Here is a 21,998-nt window from a genome sequence, read left to right as displayed (position 1 = left end):
AAGATGGATGTAGCCACTGTGATGTCAGCCTTTGGTTTTAGACTGTATTTCAAAGCGGTTGAATGCTGCCACTGGAGTGTTAAATTATCAACATACTAGAAACCGTGGTTATCCATCCAAAAAACTGAATGCAGTGCAGAAACACATTTCAGCTGATTAGTGCTAAGTAAAGCCTAATAAAATTAGAGAATAGAAATTGACTCTCCAACGTTGAAGCATAAACATGTGGTGCATCACACAGAAGGGCTAATATCTGTGCGATTAAATCAAGGCAGGCCTAAAACTCCTCTATCCAGAGGAAAAGAATTACCCTATGTAGAGATGTTATGAATGGGGAAAGTGTAAACATGCTTTTTAATGCTGTAAGGTTGGTTGACTTTACACTGAAGTCTACAGAGATTGACTTGCTTTTGGAGCGAGCCTCAAGTGGCCACTGGAGTAAATACAGTTTTTGGTAATTCAGTCTCCACTTGGTCTGGATCCCTTTTTTTTTCTTGGAAGAAAAGTGATGTCCTCAGAAAAGCACAGTAATAAATATAGTGTGATAATACAATATTAAATAATATAATAACATACACATGGTATACTGCACTTTTGTGCTCATTAGAGTTTCCAGACAAAACATTTTCAAGATTTAGTACAAAAAAAGGGTTGGCCCAATGTGTCCCATTCACCATTTTCCTTCACTATGCCGAGGTGAATTAAAAACAAAGGCTATGTTATGTGTAGTTCTTTATTTCAACCATTGAGTAGAAAGAGACATATTTAGGGTTATTGCCAGACTCAAAATGCCAAATTGTTAACGGGCAGCCATATTTTCTAACACACATTTATCGAGCGGGTCTTTCAACAGTTCATATTAATGTAACTTGAATTTTACTTAATACGATTTCTTTTGTCCCCATTATACCATCTCTTTGAAATCAAAGTTCCTGCAGGTGAGCTAAAATATTTAATCACTCATTGTTGTTTTCCAGGTCTGGGCTCCATGTGAGAATATGAACCCCGTGTACTGACCTCTTAAACATAATACAGTTTTGTTATGCTTCCAACTAAACATTGTCACATGACACTATGCAACCACACTGATAGAAATCATGCCACGCAAGCTTGGTTACTATGGTTACTCAAAGCTCTGGATTCATATTGGTAGAAAACACCAAAGAAATTGCATTTAGCTCACATAGGACCCAAAAAACATAAAAAAATAAGAGTCAGACAGTGGAGCAAATACTGTTAAATAGATGATTTCTTTAATAAAAGACATTAGAGCATGACATTCAGTTATAAACTCAAATGATATTGCTTCAGTAGCATACAGTACAGAGCTTAACTGGACCAGTGTGAATTATAATCTGACACCAGCATGTCACCAAACAACCCACTCATCCGGAGAACACATGGGTCTTCTGTCTTCAGCTTGTTGGTCTACATTCAAACCACTTCAGAACAGTTAAAGTAAACTATGTACACACAATCCACCCTCCACGGTGAGCACAGATGGATGAACTACACAAGCACTAGCTAATAGGCATGAACAGTGAAACTACAGAGATGAGAGGAAAGGGGATGTGTGTACAGGACATGCGACAGGAAGGGAGTAAGCCAGGTTTGGGCAGGCTGAGGAGTGCTTTGATAGGAGAGCCAGAGATGTTGGGCCATGCAGAAAAGGGCATCTTATAACAGCCCCATAATTTGTGCATCCTTATTCGTATCCACTGCTATCTTAGAGCAGGATTTAGATTTAAGCTTAAATCAAACTTTGAATTTACTGCAGTAGGCTTCACTCACTTAGGCCCAAAGCAGTTCTGGGAGCCTGAAGCTACATCTAATATAAAGAGATTATATTCTAGAGAGGTATGCTGTGGGGTGGGATGGTGTAATTAGTAGTAATAAATGAGGCGATGAAATAGATATTTGTAATATCTATGGGCACAGAGAGCGAGAGGAATTTGTGCATGTGTGTGTGCCCAGAGGTCTGTGTGGGGAGGTGAGGGATCAGTGTCTACTTGGACAGCTTGATGGGTGGGGGCACCTTGATGTCCTGTCCTCTCTCCAGTCTCTTCTCACACTCAATTAGGTAGTTGACGCCATCAACCACTGTCTGCACCAGCTGGACCTGAGAGGATGAACATGCCACATTTTAGTAATAAAAGTGAACAGGAAAGTGCACAGAACATAAAAAGTAGACACTATTTTTGCAATAAGGAAGAGTAATTTTATCAAGGTCAAAGCCAAGTGACATTTGTGTTTGGTAAGCCACACAAGACAGAAATTATTAACATGACCAGAAAACATTTGTATCTTAAAGCAAATAAAATAGTGAAAGCCTAATACAGGGTACTTCTAACAGCTTTTTCTTTGAATGCTGTCAGAGGCTGAAGATACAAAACAGTCTGCAGCTATAAACAAACCCTTCACAACCAAAATGCCACCTACCAAATAAGGATGAGCAGATATAAATACAAGCAGCCTGTACTCTTGTTGATTCTGTCTTATGGCTCAGTTAAGACGCAGAATGTGTGCCTCCTCTAGTGCTAAGTACAGCCCACCTCAAAAACAGGCACTTCTCAAATCTTCACAGGGGCTGATGTATAACACACAACCCAGAAATATCTATATATTTTCACAGCAGGACGATGCAACAGTGGTTAGAACGGTCACCTCGCATCAAGAAGGACCTGGGTTTGAATCCTATGTCTGTGTTGCTTCTCTCTAGGTATTCAGGCTTCTTCCCATAGTCCAAAGACATTAGGTTAGTATGTGGTTCCAAAGTGGCTGTGAGCATGAATTTGTTTGTCTCTGTGTTCTCACCCTATGCAGCTGGGATAGCTTCAGCCTGTCCTGATAGATAGTTTCTATTCTGTTGTGTCACACAGCAGTGTCCTCACAGTGGTGTCATGTCTGTGTCAAATTACAACCTGCTGAGGGCCTAAAAACTAACAAGAAACTTTCAAGTACCCGCAGAACTGTTTGTTTGTTTTTTTTAATTAAAATGAGGATTACTAAATATTTATTTTATTTAGTATTTCTAAATTCTGTATTTGATATCATATTAATTCAACAACAACAATACTTAGACACATCTATGGTATCAGTTTCAAAATCGTACGTCGCCTTGGTCTCATGTTATCTCATTCATAAGCTTTTCTGAAAACCTGACCTTTGACCTTGTCCAAGGCTCAGTCGAAGCACCCGTGGTATGAACTTCAAACTCCTATGTGGCCTTGTTTTTGTGTTATCACACTAATGAACTTGCGTCTAATTCTCCGTCAGCCTTTTATGACTGAGGGGTAAAAAGCATCGAGTTAATTTTACTTCCTCAGACTTCTGCACAGGTTTGTGATTTTAATGTTTATTTTATTTGCATTATAAGGTGACCTTGAGTGTTTTAAAAGGCACCAACATATCAGACTGAAATCTGTATTTGTTAACATGGGCTTAAAGAGGAACACCTCCTTGTAGTCCTCCTGCACTTTTCCCCAGCTGCTCACAATTCTCTCATTCCTCCATCCTTATTCAGATTTTCTCTTTCCTTAACTCACTGACTCCACCCTTGGAGGTCAGCTTCCAAGCCTTTCAATAATCAGACAATATTTTAAAGAAAGAAAATTAGATGAGTGATTCTTAATCTGTACCAAACTGAAGGCTAATTTGTACACTGCACTTCACCCAGAAACAACAAAGAGCCCCCGCCTCCTCTGATGTCATCAGAATAAAACACACAACCATGCACTCACCACAATAGAGAGCTCCTCTATTGTACTGTACCCATGTGACGCTGAGGCCAAGGACATAACGGAGACAGATTACATGTACAGGCCAAACAAGAAGCTTCTCTTATGCTTTTGCAGTTGTGAAAAATAGCTCCAGCTATACTTACTTGGAGTACTAACTGTACTCCAAATAATCCGACTCACCAAATATTTGTTTAGCAACAGTTTACATTGTGCTCATATTTTCTAGGTAACACGGTTAAGATGGTTAGCTTTTTTTTAGCCTCACTGAGAAAGCATTGTCTTTGCTTATCCCGGGATAATTTATCGAGGTATTTGTGGTTAATGAACAACACCTGGAAAAACGGCTTGACAGGTAATATCTGCGGTGTACTTAAAGGTTAGGGACGTAGCCACACACTTCATTTACCCTACCTCAGACTGTCCCAGGCGGTCTAGGTTGGAGATGTCAAATACACCACCCACAGCTGCAGTATCCACACCGCCTGTCCCTCGCTTCTGCAGACGCAGGTTGTCCAGGATCTTACTGAAGCGAGGATCCTGGGATGAAGCAGAAAGGTGTTATTTCACGCCGTTTCAAATCACCAACCACAATATTATTAAGGGTGAATTAATCTAAAGATTCCTTTTGTAGACTTGAGAAAAGAATTGATGATGTTCACAAAGCAGACGATGGATATCCAAAGTTATCAAAGGTGTTTTAAAGTGTCAAGAAGAGTGAAGTATTATCAACAAATTCACAGAGAGCAACACAGCGCAGAACAAGCCTTGCAGAGGTAGGAAGTGAAAGATTTCAAAGACTCTGGAAAGAAGAACAAGAGAGATGTGTCTAAAAACCCCAGAAAAACTCCCAAGACATGAATGAATGACTTAGCCAAGTCAGGAACTGTAGTCTCAAAGAAGACAATCGCTAGAACCATGCACAGGAAACTTAATTCTGGAGAAGAGAACGCCATCCCCACAGTGAAACACACAGATGGGAGTATTATGCTGTGGGAAGTGGGAATCTTGTCAAGGTGGAAGGAAACATGAAGAAAGAAGATTTTGCAAGAAAACTTCAAGTAGTAATTGCTTGTGGATCGTTGCGTTGTCTTCCAACTTGACAACGACCCAAAACATGTCGCTCCTGCTGAAGAACTACCTCCAGAAGACCAAAGTGAAGGGTATTGACTGGCTTGCTCAAAGCCCTGACTTTATTCCCATTAAAAATCTGTAATGAACTGAAGACCAAGATCGGTGGAAGAAGACCATCAAATCTAGAGGAGCTTGAGAGATTCATCAAAGAACAGTTGTTTGGGATTGCTCAGGAGACATGTGAGACTTGTGGAAAACTACAACAAAAAGTGGAGGCTGTTATTGAGCAAAAAAAGGTACACATCAGACAACGAGTTAATAATTTTTGATAGTTTTTGTTTTCTGTGAACAAAATGAATAATGTAACATAATGAAGATGTGCTAAAATGTCCTGAGTCTGTTTAACGGCACTCGGGAAATCCTTGCTAGCTTAATTTTAAAAAGCCACACACAGTGCAAATCTTGTGCTTTAAATGTGACCCCAAAACCCAATAAAACACATGTATGGAAACAAACGTATGGAGTTTCTTTACAAACATTAAACTCACCTTGCTCAGCAGGGGCAGCTTGACGTGGACACCGGCCCTCAGTCCTGTGCCCAGGTTTGAGGGGCAGGTAAGGACGTAACCAAGCCTCTCGTTCCACATAAATTCCCAGCCTCTCTCCTGGATCAGACGCTCCACCTAACAGAGGAATATGGAGTCAAACAAGACAGTGAGTGTGTTTCACTCCCAGACTGCAATAACTGCCACACCTTTGAGTTTTCATATTTTGTGGCTGACAAGAAAAGAATAGCGAGTTGCTCAACTTCTATAACTGTTCAATGAACTCTGGTGGGAGTGGAATGACAGATAACCCAGTGCTAATGTAGAGCCAAGGACTGCTGTTCAGGGCCCTCACACATTTAGTACATAAAAGCCCCAGATGTTGTATTGCTTGTCTTTAGTGCTTTCTCAAAAGGGGAATTTGGCCTGCTTTTGGATAAACAGTTTATCCCAAAAAGTTGATTGTATTCATCTGGACATGGTGGTTTCAGTGGGGGAAACTTTTGTTTCAGCTCGCTGTCTGACTTCTTCAGTCTCAGCTGACTGCAGGTTTCTCCAACCTTATAAAAAGTACCTCTGCAGACTGACTGAAACTAGCACCACTGGCAAACAACATGCTGTGAGATCAGTTTCTTGATGATTAATATGGAAATTGTCATGACCATTGATCAACAACCACTGATCAATGGCCATGAGTACCATTCACAGAGTTGAGGAATGGCTGGAATCACAGCATTGTAAGATGGTGAAATAAGTACCCTTAGGCCCCCCTGCTTCATTCAGAGATGGTCGTTCCCTTTTCACGTAAATCTCCCCACTCAGTGTTCCTCCCTGTTCAGGATGTGTAAACCCTCATTATGGGAACATATACTTCCTGGACAGGATGACATGTACATCCTCTTTCCTTACCTGGGCGAATGAGTATGCATCAGGACATAAACAGTTTATGTTTGCCCAACCATTTTTGGGCATCTGTCAACATGTGAAGTCAAAGTCTAGTGTAAGCAGTTTTTTCCATTCTGTAAGCATTCTCTACAGTGATGCTTTTAGACTGTATTAATTATCTTGCCAGGTTTATTAAATCCATAAAGCCATCAAACTGCAGCAGACCCACAGTTTACCATTATCAAATTTAATATCCAATACTTTTATTAAATCACACACAGCCAACATCGTGCAGTGTATCAGATTTGCTGGCAGTAATTTCTTATGGTCCAGGATCACATTTGCACAGAGATCACAACGGAGAAAAACACCATGCCTGCTCAACTCCCCAAATTCTCTATTTAGTTCTTTTCTCCTTAAGCTGTTTCAAATTATCCCCTTGCATACACAAACACAGTCTTACCTCCTTCAGGCCTCTGCAGAACCTCTCAAAGACTCTCTTCATGTTTCCTCCCTTCTCCATAGAGATGACTCTTGTGTGATCCTCCTCATTGACCCAAATCAGGAATGTCTTCTCAATGTTGTGCCTGCGCATAGATTAAGGACATAGATTATACAGTATTCATGTTTGTGGTTGATGGTTGCCCAGTTTCTGTAATTGCACTAGCATATAAAACAGAAGTGGACAGACTATAGACAGTAAAAAAAAAAAAAAAAACCAAATGGTTATGGGCTGGAAAATAAAGCCGATCCAGAGGTGCCTTAACCCTGCATTCTACCTGAAGGCCTCCAAACTATGATAGCTATGGTTGTAAAGAAGACCTTTGGTCCTATAGACATTTATAGGAAAACAGCCTTCAGTCTTGACCTCTTTAAACACTTTCCTGACGAGTTTATGGCCTCATTCACTCTTAATCAGACGGAATAAAATATTGAGTCTATTTTATAAAGTTTGAACATGCTATGTTTCAAATTGGAGAATTATCTGACCATTATTACGATTATCTAATTATCTGAACCCTCACCCCTAAGTCTTTTACTACCGCTTTGTCAAGGTTTCAATGAAACACTAAAGAAAGCAGACATGTTATTAAACAGATAAAAGAAAGTAAAGTCTACCTGATAAAGAGTCAAGCCTGTCAGTGATACAAACAAGTGTTTATTCACATTAATATTTATACTTCTGAAGATATAACCACGACTGCACAGATGCATGTTCCTATTCCAGACTGAAGACTGTCTAAAGCTATTACAAAGTGCACACTGATTGTACTCCGGAGAATATATATTCTATATACTAATGTTCAGTACCAACTATACATGACCTACTGTACACGTCACTTCAAGAAAAGACTCCCTCATAGAAAGGCTCACACAGTATGAGTCATTAGAAGTGCCAACTTTTCATGCATAATGTTATAAAATTTTAAGTCAACGCATAAGACTACTGTGAGGTAGTCTTTTCTCTGTGCTTATTACCTTAATGGTGGCAGACATTTAAAAAGGGTAGGGAGAGAGAGAAGGAGAATACAGTGATGCAATAAAAAGGAAGAAAAAGAACACGGAACAGAAGCAAAAAAGGATTAAAAAATAAGCAAAACGATTCACAGCAGAGCTGAACATAAGGTTAGTGAAAAAAAGAAAAGATCAGAGAGCCAGAAAAAGAGAAAGCTGAGCTCCTGAAAGAAGAGATGATGAAGGAATGACGTGAAGGTGAATTATTAAGGAGAGCTGAGGACAGGTTGGCTGATACGGCTGGCAGAGGGAGAGAGGAGGGAGGCTGGTGATTGATTTTGGCTGGCTGACACGTTGCACTGGGTTATTCCTGAGTACATGCTGAAACTCAGTGCTGAGGGAGCATTTTCCGCATTGCTAATACACCTCCACCAAGGATCAGTGACGGAGAAACGCCAAAAACAAAGACAAAAAAAGGCCCTTCTTTATTTAGAAAACTGTTAAATATGAAAACTAATCATTAAGGACTAAAAGAGTGGCCTCACTTGGGAGAAACACGTTACATAACTGTTTGTATGACCCACTTCCAGTTTGTAGCAGTAAAGAAAAACGTTAATTAAATATCATAGTGGGTCACCTCCAAACACTGCATCACTGTCATCCCTCAGAAAAGAAGAAAATGTTATTCTTAAATATAAATACAAGATTAGTCAACCATCAGCAGCGCCTTGTGTAAATCCAGTACACAGCAATGATCTAAATCAGGGGTAAAAAACATAAGGACCACAGGCCAGAATCGCAGCGGCAAAGACGCCGTCCGGCCCACTAGATAATGTGAAATAGGGCAATCTTTTTTGAAACAACTGTATTTCAATACATTCTGCAGCTTTTCTGCCTGATAAAGTCCAATCATACTACACCAAAGTAATTAAAGATCAGACAAAAAAGATCAAATGGCAGAAAAATTCTGTTCTGTGTATCTCCTATACAAATTTCTGTTTTTTACAGTGGATGCACAGAGGGGAAAAAAGGGTATTCTCTGTGAATTAACAAAAACTTTCTGTTTTGTAATTAGACGGCATTCTGTGCAATGAGATAATAAAACTTTCACTATTGTTTAACACATTTACTTTTTATTTCAGTTTAAGCCCATAGAGTCCCGCTGGCAGATGTTTTTCATTTACTACAGCAGCATTTCTTTATCATGTAGAAAAAGTGAGATATACTGTTGTTGCACTTCTTTTTTGGTATATTATGATAGCTCAGAGATTAAATGTGTAGTTAAACGACTTTATTCTGACAGAAAGGGGAGTTTCACTGTTCTGGTCCACCTCAGGTCAAAGTGGGACATGTTATTTGGCCCATAATATAAAACAGGTTTGACCTCTCTGACCTACATGAACCTTTACCAAGGTATTTAGGATCTCTTTATTTCTGGAATTAACAGATGAAGAAGTTTTGTTTACCAGCCTTATCCACTTACCAAATACCACGGGCATCTGGCCAGTCACGAGCCATCCCTGCACACGTGAGGAGGGGGGACACCGGCTTGTCAAACAAGAAGTGGTCCTGTTGGAAATACAGAAAAAAGGATGATTTATACTCAGCTAAGTCCAGAGTGTTTGTTGGTAAAGAAAACAAAATGGGATCAAGAAATTAGAACTAATTACAAATATAAACAACATCAGAACATTAGAAATAATATCTTCAATCAACTCAATAACCTTAACCCAACATTCAATCAAGAGTTCTTGCTGCTATTTCCATCACTAAAATGCATGCTGGGAGCCATTAACAATGAGGTAGACCTGAGAATTCAATACTCTGATCTTTTCTCATTGTGAGGAGAAAAATGCTGTGTCAACCACAACACGCCCACTCCTGCTTATATGTGATAAAATTCTCTTTATTTTTTCTTCTTGTAGGTCACGTAGTGGAATTGTAATCACATCAACAGCAGGCTAAACATAACAAAGAAACATTAAGCTGATGGCCCAGAGTTTTCTGGTTAAGTGTGCTAAAAAATTCCAGCTTATAAATATGTGATCAACTGACGGATCGTTTCTTTCAGGCTAACTATATGAAGTACAAAAATGAGAGAATGCATCCTCTGCCAAGGCCAAGTATCAGTTTTGCAATTTTAGTCTGGATCTGCACCAAAATGAAATGGGTTATTCTTTTGCTTCGTCTTTCTGCCAAGTTTGATGCAATTCTATTGGTAAGTACACTTGCTAAAAGACAAGCAAACAGACAATGGCACTGAAAATATATCTTTCCTTATAGAACACCTGTAAAATGTAGTAAATAAAATATAATGCTTTAGTATAACTTTGGTTTCCAATGTGAAATTGTATACATTAACTTACAGGATGTTTTTTCTAAGACAAATATACAAATAATTAAATGAGAGCAGAGGTAGCTAAAACTTGACTTTTTCCAAATGCAAATTCCAAATGAGTCAACAGCACGACGTCATCACTCACATCAATGAGCTGTTGCTGCTCCTTTTCTGTCATTTGGGTGAGACTGTAGTACTTCCCTGTTAGGTCACCCTTCAGGCCAGACAGGGCATCCACCACCACTCTCTCCACCTCCCTGCGCTCTGCCCTGGTGCAGGCGGGTGGCAGGCTCAGGCCGCGGATGCTGCGGCCTGTCCTCACCCTGGACGACAACACATATCGCTCATCGAAATGACCTGACTGGATCTGAAACAAAGATGGGGGAGGTTTAAGGCTACCTGTGCAGGTAAATCAGATCATATAATGTATTTAAAAAAAAAAACAGTGAAAGAAATAAGAGGTGAGGAGGAGGAAGAATTTTATACTTCTCTAGACTGGTTATTGTAGTATATAAAGAGAGCTAGAAATCTAACTAGGCACTTTGCCTTCACAATTTAAACGTACATATTTAGAGTAAAATGAGTAGTTCTTAATTTTTTGATGCTTTTTGCAAATTTTGCTTTCAAATACCCAGCCCACGGAGTAAAATACTACTTCAGGCACTGTCAGTGTTAGTAATACCTTGCTAGAATCCAGATCAGTGGGGTGCTTCATGACGCGGGGGTCATAGCCATTGTGCCTTTCCTTGATCACAGGGTCCAAAAGGTCTGCAAATACCTAAACCAGAAAAAGGAATAAAGAATACTCAGACATTGCATGTATAAGGTTTACTAATGAGTTCATTTTAAAAGTCTATTTTTTCCACCTTTAAATATTTATTATTGCTCATTTAAAATAAGCAACAATGAAAAGGAATAATTAAAAAAGATTTTTCTTATGCCTGGTCTGGAGTGATTGATAAGCCAAGTAGAGCGAACAATTAGGGTCATTTATTAGTGAAATTGAGTCACATGAATTATTGAGTTGATAAAGTTAAAGTAATATAATCATTGTTATTTTGTTGTCATTTGTTGATAAAGTAGGTAATACATTTTCCAAAATGCATGTTGCAGTTGATTAGCTTGTTCGAATCAGTTTATGTTCACTAGCATTAATTACCATAAAACAAGCTCTAAACAGTAACTTAAGCACATTTTTACAGCACCTGATATGCCTTTAAGTCTGATCGGCCCATTTACAGCACAGTCAGTAAAATATTTGAATTGCTGCGTTATTTCTGACCATTTGATAAAGAAAAATATACAATACACTTGGATACCTAACATCACTCAACTAACTAGTGGAAGAGGGGATTTCCTCTATGAGAATAAATCTAATCGGTACTTCAGTAGTGAGGCATGGTAGAGGCAGCATCACCCTTTGAAGGTGAGAGCGGGGAGAGAACTCAGAGAAGATGCTAGGAGGAATGGAGCCAAATGCACAGAAGCTTTTAAAGAAAATCTAATCCAGAGTGCAAGCAACCTGAGACCAACAATGGATCAATTTTCACAACAACAGCCAAGAGAATGCTGGATTGGTTTCAAGACAAGTCTCTGACTGTCCTTGAGAGACCCAGCCTAAATTCAGACTTTAACCCCCCCCAAATCTTTGAAGAGACCCAACGGTGGCTCAAAGCTGATGACAAGGCTTAAAAAGATCTAGAAGGAAAAACTGGACACACTGCACATGTGCATGTGTGAAAGGTTGTTACACTTAAAACTATATCTGCCGTAAATGGGGAGAAAAGATGATTTCAGAGACTTTGAACATTGGTGCAATACGGGCTGAGTATTTCAGGAACTACTAGGATGTTCCCCCCAACCATCGCTACGGTTTTTAGAGAATGGCGTGAAAAAAGAAAATATCCAGTGAACAGCAGTTCTCTGAGTGAAAGTACTTTGTTGATGTTGGTAATGATGAGGATAATGGCCAGACTGCCTTGACCTGGTAGTAAGGCAACAGTAACTCAAATAACCACTCTTTAAAAGCAGATGAGCATCTCTCAACACGTCCAACCTTTGGTAAATGGCCTGTATTTGTATAGCGCTTTACTTAGTCCCTATGGACCCCAAAGCGCTTTACAAGTTCAGTCATCCACCCATTCACACACTGGTAATGGTAAGCTACATTGGGGCGCCACCGGGCTCTCTGACCACCACCAGTAGGCAACGGGTGAAGTGTCTTGCCCAAGGACCGAGACCGAGACTGTCGGAGCCGGGGCTCGAACCGATTCCGTCTTCCGATTACAAGACGAACTGCCAACTCTTGAGCCATGATCACACCTTTGAAGCAGATGGGCCGCAGCAGCACAAGACCAACCCAGGTGCTACTTCTTTCAGATAAGAAAAGGAAATTGAGGCTATGATTCACACAGGCTCACCAAACTGGAGATATTTTCTTTGACACACTTTGAGCCCCTGAGTACCAACTGATGATCATTTAAACACCACAGGCTACTTGAGTATTAATGGTGACCACGTTCATCTCTTTATGATCCATCTTATGATGGATCATTTCAGGTGGATAACATGCTACGTCACAAACCGCAGATCATTTCGAACCTGAACTCAAATGGCCTCCACAGTTACCAGATCCCAATCCTATCAGTCTCTTAAGTCCGAAGTCATGAACCGTTTCCGGGTCCAAACTGTCTAAACTCTCTTACCGTTAATAAAATGATTAGTGTGCTCCCAGGTGTTACAAGAAAGTTTAACATCCAACCATCCATGAAAAATAGAATTTCTGAAGTTCAACCGAGTTAGAAGGTAGCAAGATGTTAGATCACTGGTTTCCATCTAAACATTATACACCATGTTCTGAATGAGGAATTTTGGAAAAACTAAAACAAACAGCTCTGCTATCACTTCACATTAAATGAAGATAGAAAACTAGCAAATAGTTAGCTGATGGGCTGTAGTTCCATTGTAAGGTTTTAAACTGCAGCAGATGAATAGTACTACAGTGAGGTCAACAAGTATTTGTTCACAAATAAATTGTTCAAAAATCATATAATGTGATTTCCGGATTGTTCTTTTTAGATTCTGTCTCTCACAGTCTCTCTGTCTCTATGCTGAAAATTGTAGACCAAGACTGAGTAAGAGAACTTGCAAAATGACAGGGTGATCAAATACTTATTGACCTCACTGTAATAAAAACCCACAGAGCCCAACAGTGATCTCTCATTATTTTTAGGGGTTTGTTAAGATTAAACAGAACAAGATACAAAGCCCTGCAACATGTTAACGATACAACAGTATCAGTAGGAGTTTGGACCTGGAAGCAGGGTTTACACGTCATCACTTAATAACCAGAAAGAGCACTTGTGCGGTCTGATGAAATGGGAGTTGCACAATATGGATGCGTAGCAACAAATCTACGCGATCGTGGCTCAAGAGTTGGGTGTTCGTCTTGTAATCGGAAGGTTGCCGGTTCGAGCCCCGGCTCGGACAGTCTCGGTCGTTGTGTCCTTGGGCAAGACACTTCACCTACCGCCTACTGGTGATGGCCAGAGGGGCCGATGGCGCAATATGGCAGCCTCGCTTCTGTCAGTCTGCCCCAGGGCAGCTGTGGCTACAACTGTAGCTGCCTCCACCAGTGTATGAATGTGAGAGTGAATGAATAGTGGAATTGTAAAGCGCTTTGAGGGGTCCCGAAAAGCGCTATATAAATGCAATCCATTATTATTATTATCTACTGCAACTCTGTGATCCCATCATATCAATATGGACCAAGCTTTGAGAAATGTTTTCAGCACCTTGTTTAATCTGTGAACTAAGACTAAGAATTCTGAAGGCAAAAAGGGATCCAACACAGTACTAGGAAGGTGTGGATATTTTTGCAGTGCAATCTTCTAGCCAACATTTTATGACTGAAAAAAGTGGAAGGGTCTGAAATATCCTAAAAAGACTCTGTCTCTGAACATTGAGTAACTACTTTACCAGAAGTCACTGACATTCTGTTGTGTTACAGTAACGCCATACCCTGAAGTGTTCAAAAGAAACTCCCACACATGTCAAAAGCTGGGAGTATATGATACATTGCAAAGGTATGTATTCATATTGTTTAAGGAAAATGCTTACACAATCACAAGGAACAGAAATGTCTAATGGTTGACCTGCAACCTTCAGCATTACAGATTAAACACTCATTATTCTCCTGATCCATAGTTAATATCACATTCAAAGACACACACACACTGCTGTCAGCAGTTCCAAGATATTTCTGTAGCTTCTAAATGAAGTAGGCAATTAAAATGAAAATGTACTGAAGTATCCTCATTTTAGATATTGAGACATCCCAAAAGACATGTCCCAGCTAAAAACCCTGCCTCAGTGACACTGTAATACTCTGTGTATGCATGTGTGAATGTCACAAAACATACTTGATAATGAGGGTGGGAACACTAACAGGGTAGTGAAGACCCGAGGACATACGTCCCGATGACAGCTGCATATGCAAGTACATAATAATGAGTCTTCTTCCGCATAAGGAAGGATTCTCTGTTACCTTGTGATTCTTTCTAAAACCTATTAGACCCAAAACCCTGTTTTTGTATGCAGAAGGAAGCCTGTATGTCGAAAAGTTACTATGACGTCTGACCTCATAAGACTCCTCGTCCCCTGCCACCATGCCAACGGTCTTGATGAAGGGGTGCCCAGGGTTGTCCACGCCCGTCTGGATGGCCTCGTCCAGTGTGAAACCATTGGGAGTGGCCCTATCACACAGCTTAGCATAGATTGCAGGTGTGAGGTTACTGGCCATGCAGTTGTTGTGTTTGCGCAGGTCTGGGAACTCCGCACTGCACAAACACAAATGAAAGATTATATGTGAATGTGCTGCTATTGGAGAGAGAGAAAAATTACAGGAGTGTAGGCGATGGTTTACTTTTTGCCCTTGGATCAGGGGCACAATGAGTGACTCACTCAAGGAACTGTTTTTCATTGCACGTACGCAAGTGACTGGTGTGTCAACCTGTGACTTTCTGCTAATACAACACCCTGCCGGCTAACAAAACACCACTAATGTAAGACACAGAAGGACACGAGCATTGTACTATAAAACATGGCACAGCGGCACCATTAATGTGCATTCTTTGGTTAATGTTCAACTATTCATGAGATGGTAAAAGTGCCATTTATTTCATGATGATAGAGGATGCAGAATTAGATTAGACACTACAAGCTTTTCAAATGAACATTTAGGCTTTCACAGACGCTAATGGGAAAAAAAGAAAATGCTGTGAAAGACCAGCAAAAATTAATACTTGTTGCCAAGAAGTCTGAAAGATTAGCACTGCCGTAGAAGCACAAATTAACGTGTGTGTTTTTGTTACACTTTGTCTCAAAGCATAGGGCTAAGACATCAAAAATAAAAAACGTTCACAAACTCATCTTTATCATAGACAATCAATCCTTTAGACTTTCCAGCAAATTCAACTTTATGTTCCAGAATTGTTTTGTGTATGTGTATATATTTTTTATGGCATAGCGCAAAAATGAAACAGGCAAATGTTTTCTAAATTTATTGTTAAACCATTTTTTACATCATTTTTATTGGACAAAAACCAGGTTCCGTAATAGTAGTCTGTGTCTGTGGAGTAAATGTGTAACTGTATGTTCAGAACCATTTACTAGAAAAATTATTTGTCGATCAAATGTCCTTGGATTAAAAAACAAAGACAAGCATGTTTTCTTTATTGCAATAATCTGACAGATATTTATTCCTCTGTAAGGGATGATCTGGCTAGAGCCCTATTGTATGTGGAAGCAATGCCAACATCTGTCTACAGTTTTTGCCAACACACCACGACCACCTACTGCACCATTACTGCAAGGTTTCAACCATAATCACTAGCTACTTCTAATTTGAAAACTTTGGGACCATCACTTAAAAAGGATTATGATTTTTACTTTTAAAAAATGGGTCGAAATATTAGTAAATGATATAGTCCAGGTGATTTTCCACATTCTATTTAAATATAATTAAATATTCCCATTTCATGCGGGCCACCCCACTGAACCAATCTTGTTAACGCCCCTGCTGCAGGAGCTCTTTAGGTGTGACCACTTGTATAACAGTGGGCAGGGTTTTATATCAGAATACCAGTAATCATTTACTAACCTATATATGGTGTATGTGGTGCATTTTGAATGCATGCAGGCGTGCACTGGGACACGTACGCACCCCGCCTCGGCCTCTCCGAGTCTTTTGATCCCGCCAGTATCCATGTATAACAATGGGTGCATGCATGAAACCTATATTTATGGCGCTAAACCATCTGCTCTGCAGGCTGGTGCAAGGAGCACAATTATAGCTGAAGGAAGCAGAGATTTGAGACATAAGGTTGCATACGTGCGATGGTTATGAGCGATATTAAATCTAATTTTACTTCACGTAAAAAGCATCACTGAACCAAGTATTTTTGCAAGGACGTTAGGATTGTGCGTGATCCCTATATGCTGCCTCTTGCACGATTAATTTTAATTATGTTGATGCAAACAATGATATTAATAACATATTAATATTTCACAAAAAACTAAAAAATAATATAAAACATAGCATTCGCGCTGCTTTACTAATAACTAATAATCTGTGCATTACATCACAAAATATGTGATAAAGTTATGCTAAATGCTTCTAAAAATAATGGCTACATTTGTGTGTAGTTGTTGTAGTATTGAAAAAAAAAACGTTACCTCGCTGGGTACCTCCTGCGAACAGGCACTCCGGCGCTAACATGTTCCCGGTGGAGGAGAAATCCAGCCGTTACCGAGCCTCCCACCAAAGTCAGGATCCCGATGTGTCGTTTGGAGGAAAGGATTCTCGAGAAACTGCTTGCCATTTTTTATCCTCCTTGTATTTGGGTTTTGAAAAAAATGAGAAAGGTCTTTTTTTTCACGGCCACGGGGAAGGAGGGTCAGGTGGACGGGAGTGTCGGTAAAGAAGTGCCCGTGATGGAATGGAAAGGAGTACGATTGAGAAGCAGCGACGTCAAGATGGAGGAATACACGGCGAGAACGGAAATTCAGCTGCATCTTCAAAATAAAAGCACAAGATTAAAACGCCTAATGTTCCTCCTGCAAATGAGGACACACAACCTTCACCCCCAAATGTGACTTTATCATTTTTTCACAGTATATTTAATTTACTCTAGCCTAATTTACTCTAATTTTTATCAAATGTATAGTAATTATACTTTTTTTTTCAAGGAGCAACGATGATGATTTCAGTTTACTTCTTTTTATATTTTACTCTGGCAGTCATTTCAGCTGTATACCTTAATAATGAACCACATGCAATATCAAAGTCAATCTGAATGCCTCTGGTTGTACACTGTTACTAGTCACTCTTGTGAAAGAGTTCAATTAGAAACAAACAGTGCCTATGAAATATATTACTCCCAACTAGATTTGTTTTAGTGTTTTACAAAAGTCAAATACAGTATATCGCACTACACTCAGTCAAATGCATTCAAATTATTTTGTGAAAACCTTTCAAATATAACTGAAATCAGGATGTCATAAGAAATGTGATTACAACCGACTGTGTGCTGTGCAGACAGCAGCTATTTAACGACCAATTATTTTATTTAACGACCAAATCCAACACAGTGATGAAGGAAGCATCAGCAGGTAAAATTATAGCGAACCTCAAGTCACAGTGCACGCCAAATCAGAATTTGGACGGTATTTTTGCCTCGTCTTGTGCAGTTTAATTGCAGCTATGGGCCTGACAGATAATGCAGATGTACAACTAAAACACCGTGCATGCATTTATTCCCATGTCATTTTTTACTTGCATACCCAAATGTCGCGAGAGAAAAAAAAAAAACAAGCTCTCCATAAGGGCGGAATCTGCTCTGTGCAGGAAGTCACACACGCTTATATGGGCTAACTTGACCGTGTTGGAGCGGTGCGTGGTGTGAATACTGAAGGACATCGGTGAATAGGGCTGCAGCACTGAAACGCCTCACATCACCCCAAGTACTACTCCACAACCCCCAAACACATACACACACAAACACAAGATGCGCTCCCTCCGCTCTTCATTCAACCCGGAGGACAAGAAGCAGCCAGAACGCCTTTGTCTGGAATAAGATTACAAGGTTACTCCAGCCACTCACAGTCTACCATTAAAAAACAAACAAACCAGCAAAAACCTCACTGCAACTTCCTCATGGCGATGCGTCAAGAGTGACTTACAGGGAAAATGTTCAGTTTTTCTTCACGTGGAATCTGAGATGAATTCGTCTGGTGGAAGTATGAATGGAAAAAAATGGCAACACTGACCTTAAAATCCCAGACCTCAGTTCAGTTTCCATTTCTTCACTGCTAAGCGATCTGACATAGTCACATATCTGTGTGCATACACACTATGAGCAACTTCCCACAGACATTTTATTACCAAGATCAGTCTACAGCCAACATTCTTTAGAAAAAGTGGTTAAAATAAAACTGTAACTGGTGCTTAAAAAGTGCTATTGGCTGTTTTTCCCCCTTTCCCCCCATTGTCTCCTGGGTCACTTCTGAAACCAGATATGACTAAAAATGCATTGTGATCACTGATTTTCTGCAAAATGGCCCCATTTGGAGGTAGGTGCTGTTGATTTTTAGATGGTTACTCTTTCCAAACTAATCATCCAGTTTAGATGAAACGTGGATCATTCCATAAGAATGTTGCCACTAATTTCCACCACTGTACAAGTTTGTGTGCAATTTGCCATGCCTCAGCATTTTTTCCATGTTTCCTTCCCTTAACATTGGCTTGTTGACAGCCACCCTTCAACTGAGGCCATTTCTTATGAGGCTTCAACAAAAGATTAATCAACTGAAGAGCCGGGTGCATCTCTCAGGTCCTGTGCCATGTTTTTGTTGGATTTCCCTCCTATTTCTATAAGGACATGACTTTCAGATACAGTTCATCAGCTGTAGATTGTTTCGTTAAAGCCGATCACATGTTCTTTTGTGCTCCACTTGTCCAGTTACCTCGAGTTTTTTAAAGGCACAGTGCACACTAGGCTGAGATATTCCAGGTTTTTAGCTAATAGCTCTTTGGATTTCATTGTGTTAGCACACAAATATTTTTTCTGCCTGTCAAACTGAGTAATTTGTGCTAATTTTCATATATTCAAGCAAATAAATGGGAACAAAATGTTTTGTGACCTGGTTGTTAGTGACAAAATGTCAAATGACAATCTAAATTTGGCTGTCTGGTATGTGTAGACAATACTGATTTATCCCTTGAATTAGGTGCGTTTTTATGCTTTGATGTTAAGTGGCTTAATAAAGGAGAAGAATAAGAACAGCAGCAACAATTCTTCTGAAAATAGTCAAGTACAAAGACTGGATTGATAATAAATAAAGCAGCCAATATAAAAAAAACAACAAAACTTTAAAAGGCCTTTAGAAAGCCTGGAAAACTATGGCTTAACTGCAACTGCAAGAAAGTTTAGCTCCTTGGAAGCAAAATATATACATTTTGTCTCCAAAACAAAACTGTCAACTAGTGGTATTTTTGTATATAATTTTTTTTTTAAGTGAGTCTTTGAATATTTGGAAATGGAAATCAGATCTGTGCCACACACTATTCATGCTACAGTCAGAAAGAGGAAGCCCGTTTTTACATTCACTCTGAGCTACTTACTCAAGATAATTCAGTAATCTCTGGATTATAAACGAAATAGTGGTCATACTGTACTGGGACCAAAGTTCACATAGCTTCCTTATGGGATCATTTATTAGTTTACAGCACCATGATGTATTTAGAACAACTCCTCCATTAGAGAGGAACAAAGCTGGCAGTACTTCTGTGTTGAATTGAACTACCTCCAGGATTAAAAAGGGGGGAAAAAATCTAATTTAAAAAACAACAACAAAAAATAAAACTACAGTGGTAGATTGATTGCATATAAGCCTATTCACCTGACATGGAGTTTACTGCTAAGACTGAAACAGAATGAAAGTAACGGAGACTTTTTACATCAACACATAAGCACACAAAATTTCACATAATTATTCGGATTAAAAAGAAAAAAAAATCTAATCCTAATCTAACATAAAAAAAGACTACTTAAGACAAAGGTGCCTCAAGCAGTCCTTCCCTCCAAAACTGACTTTCTTCCATGGAAAGTCGATGAGGCCTGTCCCATTCACATAAAAAAAAAGCATGTGGCAGCAGCTGTGTGTGGGAGAGAGGGAGAAATGAGTCTTCTACAAGTAGGGGTTATATGAATGCACCAAGACACAGTGCAAAAATGTTCATGCTGCGGAGAAGTCTGGCTAGAGTACAGAGCTCAAAACAATCCACCATTCCTGGCACGAGCAGAAAGCTGCAGTTGAGTCATGGCCCCGAAAACTACATCAAAGAACGTATGTGGCTGCTATGTGAAGGAATACCAACCTTTGCTCAGCTCTGCACGGCTGAGAGACACAACTACTGACTTAACATTGTGTGAGTGTAAGGAAGAGGACTCCCTTACTACAGTCATTTATATTATATTATCTGTATAGCACTTTCTTTGCAAGCTCCTTTGAATAGCACTTTAGAGCACACCTTTCACTTTATTAAAAGCACCTTATCAAGCACTTTATTTAGCATTGCAATGCAAGCATGGATTTGCACAGTAAAACATTTGCACACAAGAAGTTTAATTATTTATTGACTATTTATTGGGAATTTTAAAATCAGTTGGTAGCCTTGTTTCAGATCCTGCACAGCTGCTCCTCGTCAAGGAATGAAGGAATGTGGTGGTTGTCTGTGAGGAGAAAAGCATGGTGACTGAGATTGTGATTAAGGCTTACCAGTAAAGAAAACTAATGCAAATGTGTGGGTGTGAAATCTAGGAATAAAAGTGGTGCAAATAAGAGTTTGTAAGATATAATTACTCACCTTTCTTGCCTGTGTCCTCTTCAAGGTGTTTGGGCAAACGCTTCCCCAGGGGTCCAGACACCATTTAAAGGTTCCGGGAGAGACCATTGGTAAAGAGAGAGTGGTGAATCTTTTTGTGCTTGTTTTTTTTTTTTTTTTTTTTATAATATTGGGTTTGGTGTAAAATTAAAGTGTGAAATGTTTATTAATATAAAAATGTGAAATATATTTATGTATTTATTTATTCTAATTGAGATATTGTATACTGTGGTGGAAGGTTGGGATTTGAGAATTTACCTGAGTGGAAGAATGGGTTAGTCTGTGACAGCTGAACATATTTAAGGCTGCCGGTTGTCGTGGGAGGGTTGATATTGTACTGTGAAGAAGCTCGACGAGTAAATTGTTGTAAGGAGAGCTGTATAGCAAATGAATACTTTTTGTTCCACTACACTTGCCTTGGTCCATCTCACTGTGTTTCCAGCCGCTAAGGGCCGCCCTGTAAACACATTGATATACACGACGCTTCACTTTCAGCATTAAAGAAAAGCCTGGTTACACGAGACATACTGTCTTGACGCAATAGGAAAAGTAAATTGTTACTTATTAACAATAAACCGCTAAGTCAGACGTGTGGCAGAGCAAGGGCCATAAAACTGAAACAGTCAAAGGGAATTCTGACCTCATTCGTTATAGTAATACTCAGAATTTTACTAGTGAAAGGGTCCAGCTTTCAAAACCACAGCCAAGACAAGAAATAGATTTTTTTTCTTTTGTAACACTCAACGTGCCAACACGGGAAATGTTTCAGGAGCAAATAAATAGTAAACCATCTGGTACACAGACCACATTTGTCCTTTCACACACGTTCATACAGCTTTGTTCCGTGCCTTAACAGCTAACACATGCACACAAATACCAATCTGTTAGATGCATCAGGGGCAGTATTTTGCACACAATTACTTTAACACTAGGACCCTGAGCCACAGCTGATCAAGCTAGTGGAGTGTACTTTCTACTTGTGGTAGCTATCTGAACTGCTACACAAACACAGGACGAAG

At 39.6% G+C, this 21,998-nt stretch overlaps 1 protein-coding gene across 1 annotated transcript; it reads right to left on the bottom strand.

The window, feature by feature from the left end:
• Nucleotides 1-1,231: 1,231 nt before the first annotated feature.
• Nucleotides 1,232-17,075, bottom strand: LOC113026400 (creatine kinase U-type, mitochondrial-like). Its single transcript, XM_026175150.2, has 9 exons — nucleotides 16,770-17,075; nucleotides 14,674-14,872; nucleotides 10,717-10,812; nucleotides 10,180-10,401; nucleotides 9,180-9,265; nucleotides 6,705-6,828; nucleotides 5,360-5,494; nucleotides 4,152-4,277; nucleotides 1,232-2,119 (listed from the first exon to the last, which is right to left on the bottom strand). The coding sequence occupies exons 1-9, from the start codon at nucleotides 16,913-16,915 to the stop codon at nucleotides 2,006-2,008; spliced, it is 1,248 nt and encodes a 415-aa protein (XP_026030935.1). The 5' UTR covers nucleotides 16,916-17,075; the 3' UTR covers nucleotides 1,232-2,005.
• Between the last annotated feature and the right edge of the window lie 4,923 nt (nucleotides 17,076-21,998).

This window comes from Astatotilapia calliptera, chromosome 7, assembly GCF_964374335.1.
Source record: "Astatotilapia calliptera chromosome 7, fAstCal68.1, whole genome shotgun sequence".
Classification (NCBI taxonomy): Eukaryota; Metazoa; Chordata; class Actinopteri; order Cichliformes; family Cichlidae; genus Astatotilapia; species Astatotilapia calliptera.
Note: the sequence above shows the minus strand (reverse complement) of the source record. Positions and strands in the feature narration are given on the sequence as shown.

Coding starts and splice junctions, on each gene's coding strand:
- LOC113026400 (XM_026175150.2), bottom strand. CDS start 16,915: ATGGCAAGCAGTTTCTCGAGAATCCTTTCCTCCAAACGACACATCGGG. Junction 10,402..10,716: donor CTGATCTGGATTCTAGCAAG/GTATTACTAACA, acceptor TCTTTGTTTCAG/ATCCAGTCAGGTCATTTCGA. Junction 2,120..4,151: donor ACCGCCTGGGACAGTCTGAG/GTAGGGTAAATG, acceptor TCATCCTCTCAG/GTCCAGCTGGTGCAGACAGT.